Source organism: Arachis ipaensis, chromosome B2, assembly GCF_059453495.1.
Source record: "Arachis ipaensis isolate K30076 ecotype BB chromosome B2, ASM5945349v1, whole genome shotgun sequence".
In the NCBI taxonomy this organism is placed as follows: Eukaryota; Viridiplantae; Streptophyta; class Magnoliopsida; order Fabales; family Fabaceae; genus Arachis; species Arachis ipaensis.
In genome coordinates this window covers 110350411-110366815 of record NC_142437.1, presented here as the reverse complement: position 1 = coordinate 110366815, position 16405 = coordinate 110350411, and the positions used below count along the sequence as shown (strand labels likewise).

The window sequence follows — 16405 nt, the reverse complement described above, 5'->3', positions numbered from 1 at the left end:
GGTTCAACTGCAAAAGAAAAAAAAATCATATATTAGCAAAATGCACAAACGCTTTTTTCCCTAATCAAAAGCAAATCGATGTTACCTCGCTTAGAGCTAGATTTTTCTTTTCCTTTGATCCCAATCTATTCTTGGGACGTCCTCTTGTTCTAACACATGGGAGGCTTTGAAGGTTGTTAACATCACTCAATGTAGCGTCTTCATGAGATAACGAATATTTACCTTTACTTTTTGCTTGATATTCTTGCATCTTAGCCATGACATTATCAAAAGCCCGGTGTAGAATTTCAGTCAACTCTTCAGAATCTGACACAAATTCGCAAATATTGTGCGACCGAAATACCAAATCGTCGAATCTCTTGCTTCTTGGCTCTAATAGAGACCCGTCTTGGCTGCTCTTGATATGTGTGTGCCTCCTCTTTATGTTCTTACTCCAGCGTTTCAATATATATTTCGGTGTCACTTTATCTACTCGCTCAAAACTTAAGGCACTCAGATAATGACGGCACAGTATACCCCTTGACACGAACAACAAGCACTGGCACTTTACTTTGCGTCATATTGCGTCGTAAGTAACACCAAACTTGTTGAATGCTGAGTTAGAAACCTGCTTTACAACTTCATATGCTGTAAAACCTAGAGTGGAATACGTTGATCTTGTGATGCAATTCACTTTTCCTCTGAATTATGCTTGAACTTCCCTAAAATTCTTGTGAGTATACACGTGCTGAAATTAAGCCTCTATTGGTGATTTTGTTGCACACGGTATTACGGTGTGAAAATCTACAGCATCAAATTCTCTCTCTCTCTCTCTCTCTCTCTCTCTCTCTCTCTCTCTCTCTCTCTCTCTCTCTCTCTCTCTCTCTCTCTACTTCCTAGGCAATTATCATATTACTTCACAAATTGAATCAAGGAGCTATTGCGTGTGATAAACTTGTTAAAAAAAAGCATGCATGCTCTCGCTCCTTTGGTGCTTCTCATCCCGGGCCAAAAGTGGTGATCGAGATAAATTGAAATCCATAAATGACGATCTTCGTATAGCTCTGCAAAATGGGACACAATTCAAAAATCAGACGCGAAAAAGAACCAAAATGTATCTACCCAACATCAATTAATTCGAATGAAACCACGGTTACCTAAAAGCCATTTATTGCCTCTGACACCATACTTTGTGAGAAAATCATTCCAATTTCTGTCAAACGCGTCTTTTGTAAACGAGTTGCAAACAACATGACTAATCTCTTGTTTGATTTTTTCATATCGCTTGTAGTCATTTAATTTGTTTGGGATCTTCTTCATGATATGCCAAATGCACCACCAGTAAATTGTTATTGGCATACAGGTCTCAATAGCCCTTTGCATCGATACACATTGATTGGTAAGAATCCCTTTTGGTGCCTTCCCTCCCATACAACGAAGTTAACATTCGAATAACCATTTGAATAATTGGATGTCCTCATTTTTCATCAAAGCGCATCAAAAAAGTGTCGACTGACTGTGGTGATTCACACCCACAAAAAAACCAAAAACCATATTGTACCTGAAAAAATGGACACCAACAACAGTTATGAACCGAAAGTTTTAGCTCTATGAACTGAAAACTATATCGCAGTAAATCGAATACCTGTTTGTGTTGTAAGTGGTATCAAATAAAACAAAATCTCCAAAATACTCAATGCAGTCCTGTGTCTTGTATCAGCCCGAAATGCGTTTTTGATAGACTGATCAGCTTCCAGGTTAAGCTCAAAAAAGAAATTTTGATTCTTCTCTTTCATTCTTAATAAGTACTTCCCAAATTCTTTGGCATCATCTTGTTCGAAAATATTTCGTACTTCCCTTGTAATGTAATTTTTAACATCTTTTTCAATAAAACTTAGTTCGCAATGACTGCCCGCTGCTGCTATAAATGACTGATATGTTTTACTCAGTCTGATTCCGACTTCCTCATTGTTTTCAATGGTGCGACGCACAAACATGCTTAGCTCCCTGTGATGTTTAAGCATCTCTACTCGATTTGGACAGCAAAAGTGTGAATGATTTAGAACTTTAGAAATTATCCAAAAACCAACGTCCTTCAATATATATACATAAATCCTAGTTGGACAGCTGAGGAGTTTGTCTTCAGAGTTGGAGAGTTTAGATTTTCACTTCCCCTCTATACTATATGTAATTAGTTTATTCTTAATTTCATCTTCCTTTCAAGTGGCGTTCTTTATTTTCGTAGAAAAACCAGCAAGTTTAGAATAATCTTTGTAGAATTTTTCAGTTTTTTTTAGTGTCTTAAAAGTGATTCCAATTTCTTGGGATAAATTGTTCATCAATAACACACATAAACTGTAAAATAAACCAAAATACTATTATAATAAAATTATTGTTTAACAATAAATGAATCGAAATTTGTCTATTATATAAATTTAAATTTAGAAACACTTGTATTTAGAATGAATCGAGAATATTACTAAAATAAAATTATTGTATAATATCAAATAAATTAAAAATTGTATTCATAAACAATACTAAATTTAGCAATTGTATTCAATTACATTCAATTTAAAAATGTTTACGTTAAAAGGTGACGCATGGAGAGCAAAATAACTTGGTTAAACTTGGATAAGGAAATTACAGGATTGGGAACATTATTGATCCAAAAAAGGTTACTCTTTTCGCGTGGCACATACACAAGGCTCAAGACTCCGAAACTGGCACGTGAGGTAAACATCCTCTAATTGCCGCATAACACGACGCAAAGGAGTTGCTCGCTTCATGCTTTTTCGATCACTTACAACTGAAGACATCTCAAGAGGAGAAACGATCGAGTTTTTGCGAAGATGGACATGGACGTCGACGAAGCTTCTCGCCCCAAAGAGGGAAAGACCATTTTGGTCATTTTAGTGGGAGCACCGGGAAGTGGCAAATCAACTTTCTGTGAAGAAGTGATGCGTTCTTCAACTCGCCCTTGGATTCGCGTTTGCCAGGTTTTTTCTTCCTTCTTTCTTTGCCTCCGCCTTTTACCTGTTTGATGAAATGCCTCACTGGGTTTCACTTTCACCTTTCAGTTTTTCGGTATTTTTAGCTAGTAACTTATAGGGGCTTAATATAGCATTGGATATTGATGGGCAAAACAAATGCGCGAGCTTAAGGGTACGTTCAGGGTGGTAAATTTATTTAACAATGTCTAAATGTGGCTGGCATAAAATCAATTGATAAACTCCCATTAGTGAGGGTTTTTTTTTTTTTTTTTTTGGAGGGGGGAGGGGGGGAGGGGGAGGGGGAAGGAGGGTGTTAAACAACTTATTTAAGCCCTTAAGGATTGTTGCTTTGTGTGTTTCAAGAAGTGCTTTTCTTGAGAAATTAGATATTTTAACTTCTCATGATGAACTAAAAAATGGCTTTTTGAGACGTAATGAATTCTATTCTCAAATAGGGCAAAATGTTAAAAATGTGACTCTTGATATTCAGAAAAGAGGAGGGAGGGGGTGTTGTAAGTGGTGTTATCCACACAGGTAGTAAGACTGCTTCTGGTTAATCAGTGCTTCTTTTATCAATTATATAATGATGATCTGTACCCTTGAGAACTTATTAATTTAAGAGATCTTAATTAGTTGTTAAGCTCAAAAAGAGTAGCCCATTGTGCAACGGGAGGAGAGTGAGGTTTAGACAGTTTTGCTTTGTGAGCAGAGCAGCTGTTACTGCCAATGATTGCCCATTACTTTGAACCCCTTATGACCTGTATCGAGTTTTGGATTTGATCTAATGTAGGTTATAATGCCTTTCAGGATACCATTGGAAATGGTAAAGCAGGAAGTAAAGCTCAATGTCTGAGCAGTGCAGCTAGTGCATTGAAGGATGATAAGAGTGTGTTTATTGATAGGTGCAATCTTGACAGAGAGCAGCGCTCCGAATTCGTAAAGCTAGGTGATGTGCACAAAATCGATGTGCATGCAGTTGTGCTTGATCTTCCTGCTAAACTTTGTATTTCTCGATCCGTTAAACGGACTGGCCATGAAGGAAACCTTCAGGGTGGAAAAGCTGCAGCAGTTGTGAATAGAATGCTTCAAAAGAAAGAGCTGCCCAAATTAAGCGAAGGCTATAGCCGGATAACATTTTGTCAGAGTGAGAGTGATGTCAAAGGTGCCATTAATACATACGGCTCACTTGGGCCACTGGATAACCTCCCACGTGGCTGCTTTGGCCAGAAAAATCCAGATTCAAAAGTTCAAGTTGGTATAATGAAGTTCCTCAAAAAGGTGCCAGCCCCTGATGCAGCAGCAAGACCTGATGGAAGTGGAGACACTACGTCCCAAAATCCTGGAAAAAATGATTATTTCCACAAAGATGTAGAAATGGCATCCCCAATTCTAGATAATCCCAACTTAGAGTCAAAGGAAGGAGAAAGCCAGGAAGTGGCCTTCGATGGTTCCCATGCCAGTCGAGTTTCTCTGGATGATGCTCCCACTCTGGCATTTCCATCTATTTCAACATCTGATTTCCAATTCAATTATGAAAAGGCAGCTGATATTATTGTTGAGAAGGTTGCGGAGTTTACAGCTAAGCTTGGCAATGCTAGACTTGTGCTGGTTGATTTGACTCATAAATCAAAGATTCTTTCCTTAGTTAAAGCCAAAGCATCTGAAAAACACATTGATACCCAAAAGTTTCTTACCCACGTCGGTGACATTACTAAACTTCATTCTACAGGAGGTTTAAACTGTAATGTCATAGCTAATGCTGCCAACTGGTAAGATTCTATTATTTCAGTTTATCGGAACATAATTGAGAATTTTGTTGTAAGATGAATCCATCTAATTGAAGTAGATCTGTAGTAAACAAACTCATTAGAAGATAACTCTCACCCATATGCATATGTTAGACGACGATGAATGTTAGATGGCAAGCCCTGTTGCATTTGTTAGAATTTCCACTTTCTCTGGGTATCTGAAGTCTGAACTCACACAATGAAATGTCTATCAAGTGTAATGTTATCATCAGATCTAGAATCAAGCTTACATATCAATTAAGAATCTACTGAATTATTTTGTTTTTTAGTTACATAATACGTATTATGCAACTTCAGTTTCTAACACAATTCAACTGCCAATGCATGCATCCTGATAATGTGGATCTCTTAAATAGACTTGTTTTTCCACAGACTCCGATCTTATTAACATGTAACTGACTCTGATAGAGTATATTTTTGTCTCATGAACTTCCATTTTTAACATGTCCTTTTTGTCAAATGAATGCTCCTTTGCAGGCGGTTAAAACCTGGTGGTGGAGGTGTTAATGCAGCCATTTTTAACGCTGCGGGTCCTGAACTGGAGTCTGCAACCAAAGAAAGAGCAAAATCTCTTTCACCTGGAAATGCTGTTGTTGTCCCTCTACCTGCATCTTCTCCTTTGTTTGTTACAGAGGGTGTAACCCATGTCATACATGTTCTTGGACCTAATATGAACCCTCAAAGACCAAATTGTCTTAACAATGATTATGAAAAAGGATGCAAAATTCTTCAAGATGCTTATGCTTCCCTATTTGAAGGCTTTGCATCAATTACGAGGACCCAGGCAGGGCAATCTAGAGAAGAAAATGAAAACATTGTAAAAAAGGCTTTGAAATTGCAGGATAAATCTGAATGTCATTCCAGAAATAATTTGACAAATATTGATCAAAAGACCAAGAGAGATGCCGATCATGGGTCTGAGAAGAGCAAAAAATGTAAGGGAATTCAGGATAGTTTTGGAGTGAGCTCTGATTCTAGAGACGAAAGGGTAGATTCGGAGCATAGAAGAAATGATGGGAGCATGAATAAGGCATGGGGATCATGGGCACAAGCTCTTCATCAAATGGCTATGCATCCTGAGAAGCATAAAAATGACTTGCTTGAGATTTCAGAGGATGTTGTTGTTCTGAATGATCTCTATCCTAAGGTCAAAACATTCCCTATCCCTATTCTCCCTCCTTATTTCATTTTTCATTTCATGCTTGACACTGCTAACGAAGGAACTGTATTGCTTTGCAGGCAAAGAAACATGTTCTCATTTTGTCTCGTACCCGAGGAGTTGATTGCCTGGAAGATGTCCAGAAAGAACACATTCAGTTGCTGAAGAAGATGCATGATGTGGGTTTAAAGTGGGCCAGGAAGTTCCTAGATGAGAATGCTTCACTGGTCTTTCGCCTTGGATATCACTCAGTATGCACTGTATTTATTAAAGACTAGTTTATCCCCTATCCATCCACCCAAAATAGGAAGTAAAATATAGTCGCAGGGGCTTGGTTCGTGAATGACATTGGCAAATACGTTCTCAATTTTCAAAAAAAAAAATAAAATAGAAAGGAATCCTGTCTTTGAGTTTAGAGGTGGTTAAATTGAACTAGTAATAGACTATAGACTACTTGAAGTGATGGTTCACCAAGGAAAATGGTTAAAATGAATATTTTGAAAATGTGGAAGAAATATGCTTTCATAAAATTTACTCATCCATGTGTTAGCCTGTTAGTATTGGGGGAGAAGTTGCATCTACAAGTAACTCCCATGAATGCTTTTGTTTAAGCTTTTTATTCCAATTTTTTTAGGTTATTATATGAAAACCAAAATTTTAAGGAGCTGCATAGCTGATAATCTCTCTTTTATACATGCATGCTGAGCCTTATGGATGTCTCTCTTTTCTCCAGGCTCCGTCAATGCGACAACTGCATTTACATGTTATCAGCCAGGACTTTGATTCAAAACATTTGAAGAACAAGAAGCACTGGAACTCATTCAACACTGCTTTCTTTCGCGACTCGATAGACGTAATGGATGAGGTCTCTAGTCACGGGAAAGCAACACTGAAAGATGATGATAAGCTGTTGTCCATGGAGTTGAGGTGCCACAGATGTAGAAGTGCGCATCCAAACATACCCCGGTTGAAATCGCATATTGGCAGCTGCAAAGCTCCTTTTCCTGCTTACTTACTTGAAAATGGACGTCTGGTACATGCACCTGCTGAACCCTAATGACAAGCTTTTGTTTACATTGCTACTATGCTAGACTAATTGAGTTATCCTTTTTGGTACTTTAGGGGAAACTCCAGTGTATAATTGAGGATTGCATTGTAGATTTTTTGTTTTTGTTTCCCGCCTATATATCCGAAGAGAAAAGAAGACAAACTAGTTTATCTACCCATGATCACCTTATATTAATTAGTGGCTAAATTACACGGCTTGAATTTTCTCAAATTAATATACAGTAGTTATCATTAACAATGTTGTGGAGAAGTTTTGTGCAAAGTTAATGTTCCCTTTTGTTTTGTTGCTTCGAGAACTGATTTGGGCTAGACAAGCACATTCAACTTTTGATTCTTCTCATTAGCTTTATCAAGATTTATTTATTTATTCTTTTTAGACAAATTATATTTGAACATCTAGAAAGGTGTGTAATTTTGGTATACAGTCATTAAAAATTTAAAATAGAAGAAATAATAATAAAATAATCTAAACATACAACACCCAAATTTTTGTAGACTTGTTAAATCTCCTCATGTAGTCATAGATCCATCCTTATCAAAGTTAAGTTGCGGTTAATCACTTATGACATTGTCGTTCTAGTTGGTGCCACGGTAAAACATATTCTTTAAATTAGTAACTTTAATAAATATAAATTAATATATAATAATTATGATGTAACTCCTTCAAGTGGTAGGGTTTAATCTCCCTTGTAATGAACTTATGATCGGTATCTCTGATGGTGAAAATATACATGCAGTAACAACCAAATAGTGGGAGTCACGTTTGTAGTTTCAGAAAATTCATTTTTTTTTACGAAATTGAAAAATCTGTTATTTAAGTTGGGTGTCAGAGAAAAATAAGAATTTTGTAATTTTCTGTTGTGCAGGTGTTCAGCTAAAGCGAAACATCTCAACACCTGTCGCTGTCTTTAGATACCGTGCACAAAAAGGTCGGTGACACTTGTAACTGCTATTATTATTATTATTATTATTATTATTATTATTATTATTATTATTATTCCCTTTTTCATCTAATAGTCCAAGTCCACCATTTGTGAAAGTAATAAATAATTAAAATAGAAGAAAATCAGATCCTCTTATGTTACTTGAAAATTGAAATTGAACTTCTGACGTCAGGGAATCCAACGACGTAGAATGAAGAGACAAGTAAAATAATGCTACTCATTTTTAATCTGCAGGAGTGGAGGTTGATGAATACTAAAAAAAAAGGGTTTCTAAGTCCTCAATTATTTTTAACACAGTACATATTGAACACTTTTGCATAAATAACGGACCTAAGCTAAGACACTTGAATTGATCTAATGATGAATAATTAATATGTATAGTTTTAAGATAAAGATTGAACTTGCCTACAATGTAATTCTTCTGTCACATAAGATGAATATTTGAAATTAACAATATTACATAAACGGTTAAAGAGTTATTAAGAACAAAGAAAATAGTGATTATAATTGAAACTTCGAAAGCAAGTAAAACACTAAATTTTCTTTATTGAAACATAAAAGATGCTCTACATAATAATGATTCAGAAGCATTGCAGCTAAAAAGAAACCCGCAGCAGAATGATTTTAACTTAGATGAATGAATTTACATAGAAACAAGCTAGTCCTATCCACTCACTTATATAAAATGCTCATTATATTTATAAGCCATTTAAAATCAAGAAAAAAATTCCTCTCATGTAGAAGCATCTCCTAAAGAAAATCTCAACTTGATAGAAAGGATCACTGAGGATTTGGTGGACGGCTATTGGCAGCACAAACCCTAGAACCCCATTCAAGCAATTCTTTGCTTGTATCATCCTTGTGACAAATCACCTCAATGAAGCAAAAGCAATCCTTCTTTGCTCCTGTTGCTGTTTCAATTGCATTAACAAGCTCCTCTTCACATGTGACCTGTATCAAAAACATTATTACATTAATCAATATATCAAATATATTTTCAAGTCGAATAGAATTATTCAAAGTTTTGACAACAATGTTGAATTTATGTTAAGGGCCTCACCTTAGTGGTCCAGCATTTTCCTTCACCATTGTGGATTGCATCAACCAAGCCAGTGTAATTCCAGTTCTTGATCACATTGTATGGTCCATCATGGATTTCAACTTCAATGGTGTATCCACCATTGTTTATCAGGAAGATTATGGTCTTCTGCCCACATCTCAGCATTGTAGACACATCCTGAGCTGTCACCTAATGTATAGAATTCAAAAATCAATAATAAGAACACCATAATAAATTCAAGTTAAAAAACAAGTTTCTTGTGATAGAAATCATGCAAAGACAAACCTGAAAGCTTCCATCACCAATGCAAGCAATCACTCTCTTCTCAGGCACAGCCTGTGCATAACCAAGAGTTGCACCAACAGACCATCCAATTGAGCCATATTGCATTTGGAACTCATACCTGTTATCAACATAACTTTCTTAAAAACTTATAAACACTATTCCCACACTATTCCCTCCGTCCAATAATAACTATCAGATCAATCATGTACAATAAAGATCAGTACCAAATTAGTTAACCATATAGAATACATGTTAGAATACAAAATTTACATTAAAAATGAGTTAAATATATACAAAAATTCACAGTGGCTGATTTGGTGGTTGATTTTTTGTGTGGATATAATAATTTTGTTACCGGATAGCAATTTTTGTAAGCATTTTTTGTGTGCACTTACCATTTATCAATGTGGATAGTTATTATTGAACCAGAGAGAGTATGATAACTGAGGTAGAGACATACTATGACACAGTTTTGAAGCTACTTACCCACATCCTTTTGGCAATTTCAGCTTTTGGCAGTTAAACCATGAATCCCCTGTCTCAGCAATAACAGCAGTTTCACTAGACAGCATATTCTGTATATGTTGAAACAGAATATTGACTCTTAAAGGTGCTCCTGGTTCAGAGCTGATAGGCTTTCCATCAGGGACAAAGATCCTGTAATAGTTCTCATATGAAGTGTTGTTGTGCTTAAGACGCTTCGCAAGCGCCTTAAGGAAATCCTTCATCAGAACACATCCAAATGCAGGTCCATTTCCGATCACTACCCGGTCCGGCTGCACAATGATGGCCTTCTCTTTCTTGAGAAGGAGTGAGTACCCAACTGAGCTGTAGTCATTGAAAATTGGTCCAGCAAACAAATATGCGTCAGCAGACTCTACAATCTCGGCGCAGAATGAGGTACTCACGGCGCCCCAGAATGTTCCGATGAAGTGAGGGTGGTTCTCAGGGACTAGTCCTTTAGCCGATGGCATCACCCCAAAAGCATAGCCACATGCATCAGCCAATTCAACAAAGGCATCACTAGCCTTGGCCACTCTCAGCTTAGGACCGCCGACGAGTACCGGTTTCACTGCCTTGTTTAGGAAGTCAGCTGCAGCCTCTACTGCTGCCTCCAACCCCATTTGATTACTCAATCTGTGAAATTCATCAAAAGAAAATATATTAGTGATCATTACAATCTTCTTAAACATAAAGAAGATGCAATTCAGTGGTAAAGAAAAATAAAATAAAATTAAGTAAAGAAGATGAGAATCATACTTTGGAGACAATGAAAATGGAACTGGCTCCCTACTGAAAGTGGGGTGAGGAATTGCAGCCAAGTTACAGCTGATGCTGATATAAACAGGTTTGCTTTCTTTCAGTGCGGTTGAGATTGCAGTGTCAAGCATCTCATGAGCATCTTCCAGGTTATTAACCACAGCCTATTATCAAAATCAATAAGAAAAACTAGTAATTACACATTAAGCTCACATTTCAGCATCAAAGAATAATAATAATAATATATGCAAACCCAAATACCCCTTTAATTTCATATTTGTAACCAAACAAAAATCACAAAATAGTCTACCTATGCTGGAAAGATTATGCTATATATAATCAAGCATTGCCAATAATATAATGTCTTTCAGTAAAATAAAGCACTACTAGACATCCAGAACGTTTGACTTCAAACAAGGACGAGTGATCAACATAGAATAAAGTATCATGACTCAAATTGAGGCATGTTTTCATTTTTCTTAAAAAATAATAATAAACAAAGAAGAAAAAATCATAGTGATGCAATCATATAATGTCACACAAATCATAATACGTCAAATTTTACTTTATAACTTTTTTTTAAACAAATGCTTTAATTTCTTTATAATCCATTAAAATAAAAATAACGAATCTAAACAACTGTATCCGGACACACACAGTCTCCAAATACGTATTCAAGATACAAATAATAGAAACATTTCATTTTCGAATGGCGGTAATATTTAGATAATAAAAATCACTATATGATATAGTTAACCAAAGACAGTAAGTAAACACAAAAATAATCCATACATGTTATATATCAACCGTACTAATATAAAATATATTAGTACGCTAAAATACAAAATAAATATTAAAAATGAATATAGCTGATTTTTATAGCTGGTTTGAGATACAAATAGCATTTTTGATATTTTATACCTATAATGAACCTTTAATTCGTTGTATTTTTAATATGGTTGATAACTAAAACCTTGAAGTTAATTAAAAAAAATTGCAGTACTTACTATTATTTATTAAATTAATTAATAATGATTTACCTGGTAGCAAGTAACAGTTTGGAAGCAGCGAAGCTCCTGGGTGAAATCCGGCAAGCCAATGGTGTGATGCAAGATCCGGTTGGTCCCATAGTCATTCGTGTTCGGTCCCCCGACGATACATATCACCGGCAAGTTCTCGCTGTACGCTCCGGCGATCGCGTTCAGCACGCTCAATCCTCCAACGGTAAACGTCACCACACACGCGCCCACGCCCCGGCTCCGCGCGTACCCGTCCGCTGCGTACCCGGCGTTGAGCTCGTTACAGCACCCGATCACGTTGAGGTTGGGCTCGGCGATCAGGTGGTCGAGGAGCGTCAGGTTGAAGTCGCCGGGGACGGAGAAAACGTCCGTGACGCCAATCTCGACCAGCCTCCGTGCCAGGTGGCGGCCTAGGTTGGCGTCGCAGGGTGTGACGAGAGATGAAGAGTGTGTGCCTTGGATTGTTGAAACGGTGCCGTTTGGTAAGGATCCTACGTCGTTGCACGCTGGCTTGCATGCATCTAAGGATCCTAACATTGCGTCCATTCCTTGGTAAATAACAAACCGTCTCAATATCAAATGCTTTACCACTGAACTATATCGATTCGAATGGAATACTTGTCTCTAACAGAAGAATGATTCTGAAGGGATTTGGAGATTTGATTTGGTGAATTTGTTTTGTGTTGTGTTGTGGAAAATGATGAGAGGGGAATTTATATATAAGGGTGTATGTCTGTACGTAGTTGTAGTGTTACTTGGGAAAGTGGTATGAAAAAGACAGTGGGATGAGAGATGGAAATGGCATTACAAGGGGCGGTATTCGGTTTTTTTGGAGTTTCTTGGTTTTGTTTTGGTGATGGCCGTGGTGCAGTGATTTCAGGAGTATTGTCTTCTACCTTGTTCCCTTTTACAGTGCTTGGGAAAGAAGAAACTGCCAACGCATATTTGGTAACTTCCTTACTCTTTTTTTTTTTTTTTTTTTGTATATAAAGGGGTCTGATCTTTGCATTAAATTGCTTAAATATTTAATGATTATTTTCATAATTGTATACAAATGAAAATATTATTAGTCAAACCCTTCATTTCATGATACTATTATTAGTAATTTTGGGACCCATAGTAACAAAAGCTTATTAATTAGGAGTTTAATTTTGAGGTATTCACGGTAAAAGACGTGTAATTACTAATTAGTAATTATTTTTATGTTTTAGGAGAAGTTCATTATAGTGAAGATTTTCTGTACATCTATTGTAGTGTTTGTTTTGAGGTATTGAGACAGAGATTGAAAGAGTGAGACTCAGTATTATGTTTGTTGGTTCAGAGACTGGTACTAAAATTTTTATCTTGTATTCAAAATTTTAATATTTCAGTACCTCCAAAAAGTGGGAATACAGGAGACTACAATTTTTAGAGACGACTGAAATTTTAATAACTTTTTATACTTAAAACACCTTTATTTCAATTAATTAATTCTAATTTTACCCTTTATACAAATTAAATTAGAATTTCATTTTTGTTTCAATTTCTGTCTCTCACTTCACACCAAATAGAATACTGAGATTTATTTTCAATTTCTGTCTCTCAGTCTCCGTCTTTCCGTCTTTGTTAGGGGTGTTCAAATACAAACCGATTCAAATTAAACCGCTCATCCAATCCGATCCAAACCGAAAACCGATTAAAACCGCACTAATTCGGATTTGATTTGATTCTATTTTTTGCAAATTGTTAGATTGGATCGTCGGATCTACTTTTCATAACCAATCCAATACAATCCAAATTGCACAATGTGCTATAATATTATTATTTTATTATTATATTTACAATTATATTTATAACATGTTCAATTTGTTATACATTTTTCTATTATTCATGTATTATTATTATTTAATAAATATTTTATATTCAAAATGTTATTTATTTATTTATTTTAACTAATCTATAATTTTATTTCCATTATTATATTATCGTTGGCTTTCTAAGATATTGTTAAGACTTGTTATGCCATTGTTAATTATTTAAAATTTGATGTTGAGACTTATTATATGTATTTAATTTTTTTATTTAAAAAACCGGAAATTCAAACCGATCCAAGCGGCTTGTAATTGGATCGGATCGGATTTCCAAAAAAAAAATTATCCAATATAAACTGCACCGCACATAAATTAAGCGATCGGATCGGATGACTTTTTTCCTTAAAATCGAACCAAACCACACCGCGAACACCCGTAGTCTCTATCTCGCTACCAAATGCTACCAATGATTATTTATGCAGTAATTAATGTAAAAAATAATTATTTTTGTGGTGTTAGGTAATCGGATGCACATGTAAAACTACTTTACACGCATTAAAATTAAATTCATTAATTATTTCCTTATTTTCAAATTTTTTATCTCTTTTTATTTTTGCTGCAAATTAATTATTATTTTAATTCCAAAAGGTTATTAATTAATTTTATCCATTACACTATTTACTATTAAATAAAAAAAATATAAAAATATAAAAAATTAATGACAGAAAAATAAAATTATTTATATTTTAATAAAATTTAATAATTATCTTAATAGTTGTACTTAACTATTTAATAAAAAAAAGAGACGCGTTAAGGATGGGAGTATAACGAGTATTATTTCCACACTGAATTTAACTTTGTTCTATTTTATTTTACCTGGGTTTTAGGCTCCTTTTGGTTTTACTGCGTTGAAGACAGGTCAATGGGAAAAGAAGAATTGTCATTGTGTGCCGAGAACGTGGTCATGGCATTCCTTAACAAACGGCAAAATCAAAGCTCAGCTTTGCCTTGGCTAATTAATAACCATGTACGTTGTATCCACAAATTAATCGTGGTTACAGTGACTGGTTTAATTTGAGCAAATATTGGCAAACGAAATCAATGGAAGATTGAAAATTCTCATCAAATTTGACCTATATATTATAATTTGACAGAACTAGAATTTGAAAATAGCATTTTGTTTGACTTTCATTTTGGACTTATATAATAAATAAACTTGAAATTACTAATTTATGAATCAAATTATAAAATTAAAAAAATGGATTCTTCTATAATATCTTATATAATATATATAATATAATTTAGGCTTAAAATTAGTACTAAAATTTAATTTAATATCTTATATAATGTATATAATTTAGGCTTAATATTTCTTTATGTTCCTTATAATATTCCTTCTTTTCTCACACACCCTGTTCATGTTCTTAATCTATAGTTCTACACAAGCTTGTTAGACTTTCTAATTCCCTTAAGGTTCTTGTTGTTTTTTTCTTGTTCCAAAAAGTTTTGGATAAAAAACTAATATCTAAAAATTAACTTTTAAGTCAATGATATTTGTAACAATAACCTTTCTTCATATATATGAGAGTCATTGTTTATTTGATTATTTTATATGGGGCATACGTATTATATTAGTTGAATAGTATTTGTGGTTAAAAAATTAGCTTACCTTTTTCTCTCCCAAGTTTGTTATTTTATACCAACCTGAATCATCAGTGAAATGAAAGAAAATTCAAAGACAAATGGCTACCTTGATTATTATCCTAATTAATTAAATTAATTTAAAAGAGAAAGTGTCAAAGGTGGACCAATTTCGTGGTTAGAAAGAAAATAGCGTCAATAGGTCAGAGCAAAGTGGATTCTGGTTGCAAGAGATGCAGTGATAGCTGGTAGGCGTTGGATATTGGAATCCACAGAGCAAAGCGTAGAAAACAAATTGAGAAACCAAAACTTTCCACTTGGCATTTAATTAGGCTTAAGGGGGAAAAAAGTGGACAGAAGCTTCTCCCTTGCTTAGACCTTATAAATTAAAATTAAATTAAATTTTAGAATAAAAGTCATTAAATGAAAGTAGTCCATTGGATTAGAGAGTTGTAATATCAAAACCGTGGAAAGAAAAAGTTGACGGTAATTGAATTCATAACCCAATGGAGAAGACTCTGCAGGTTTTTGATCAATTGAGGGGAACGTTGGAATTGAAGGCATTAGGCATGCATGTGGCATGTCATGTGAGTGCCAATGAATGAATCATGCGTGCAATTGTATGGTTGGCTTTGTAAAGCTGTGTTTAAAAAATTTATGTGCTATATAATATGACATACTTAAAGGAAAATATTGGTTATATATCACCAATTTGATTAAAAATATTTTACATACACTAAAAATTTACTATTCAATAAATTATTATATATATATATATATATTATCTCACATATTTTTCATATCTATTTTGTATTAAAACTATATATTTTTTATAAATAATTAATTTAGTGACTATTTTTTTAAGGTATTTAATTTATAATTATATTCTTATAATTTTTTTTTTAATTAAATCTCTACAATACTTTAAATTTGTAATTAAATTTGTAATTAGAGCCGTCTTTGTCAATATAAAAATTATTAGAGTTAATCTGCAAATTTAAAATATCCGAAATTAAAGATCTAATAGATATTTGACCATATTTTTTAAGAAAAATATTTTATTAATTTTAACTTTTTTATATAAAAATAACCTAATTACAAAATTAAAACTAGTGTAAAAATTTAATTAAAATATATATATATATATATATATATATATAAAAAGACCAAATTATAAATTTTATAACTATAAAAATCAACCGAATAATTAGACCAATTTTATATATAAATAAAATTATGAATAAAGTGATCTACAGAATTAAATTGGTAAAAAGAACTAAATAACTTAAATTTAGGAATACAAAAGATAAAATAGATAAATAAAAATTCAATAATGTAAAAATTGGGTTTATGGAAGTCTTTTAATGTTCAATAAATTATGAATTTTGCAAATATCTTTTAT

General features: G+C 34.1%; 2 protein-coding genes across 3 annotated transcripts; one reads left to right on the top strand and one right to left on the bottom strand.

The window, feature by feature from the left end:
- Nucleotides 1–2603: 2603 nt before the first annotated feature.
- Nucleotides 2604–12616, top strand: APTX (APRATAXIN-like protein). Of its 2 annotated transcripts, XR_015904863.1 has the most exons (8): nt 2604–2975; nt 3777–4738; nt 5255–5924; nt 6017–6187; nt 6670–6969; nt 7871–7933; nt 9803–10641; nt 11611–12616. XR_015904863.1 is itself a non-coding variant. In XM_016328497.3 (5 exons), exons 1-5 carry the CDS (start codon nt 2829–2831, stop codon nt 6991–6993), a joined length of 2274 nt encoding a protein of 757 aa, XP_016183983.2. In that variant the 5' UTR covers nt 2604–2828; the 3' UTR covers nt 6994–7266. The 2 variants fall into 2 exon arrangements, 1 of the variants encoding a protein (XP_016183983.2); XM_016328497.3 differs by lacking the exons at nt 7871–7933; nt 9803–10641; nt 11611–12616 and having other exon boundaries at nt 6670–7266.
- On the bottom strand, nt 8470–12264 carry LOC107625783 (pyruvate decarboxylase 2). Its single transcript, XM_016328495.3, has 6 exons — nt 11594–12264; nt 10554–10717; nt 9780–10430; nt 9294–9411; nt 9009–9197; nt 8470–8899 (listed from the first exon to the last, which is right to left on the bottom strand). Exons 1-6 carry the CDS (start codon nt 12116–12118, stop codon nt 8729–8731), a joined length of 1818 nt encoding a protein of 605 aa, XP_016183981.1. The 5' UTR covers nt 12119–12264; the 3' UTR covers nt 8470–8728.
- Nucleotides 12617–16405: the final 3789 nt, after the last annotated feature.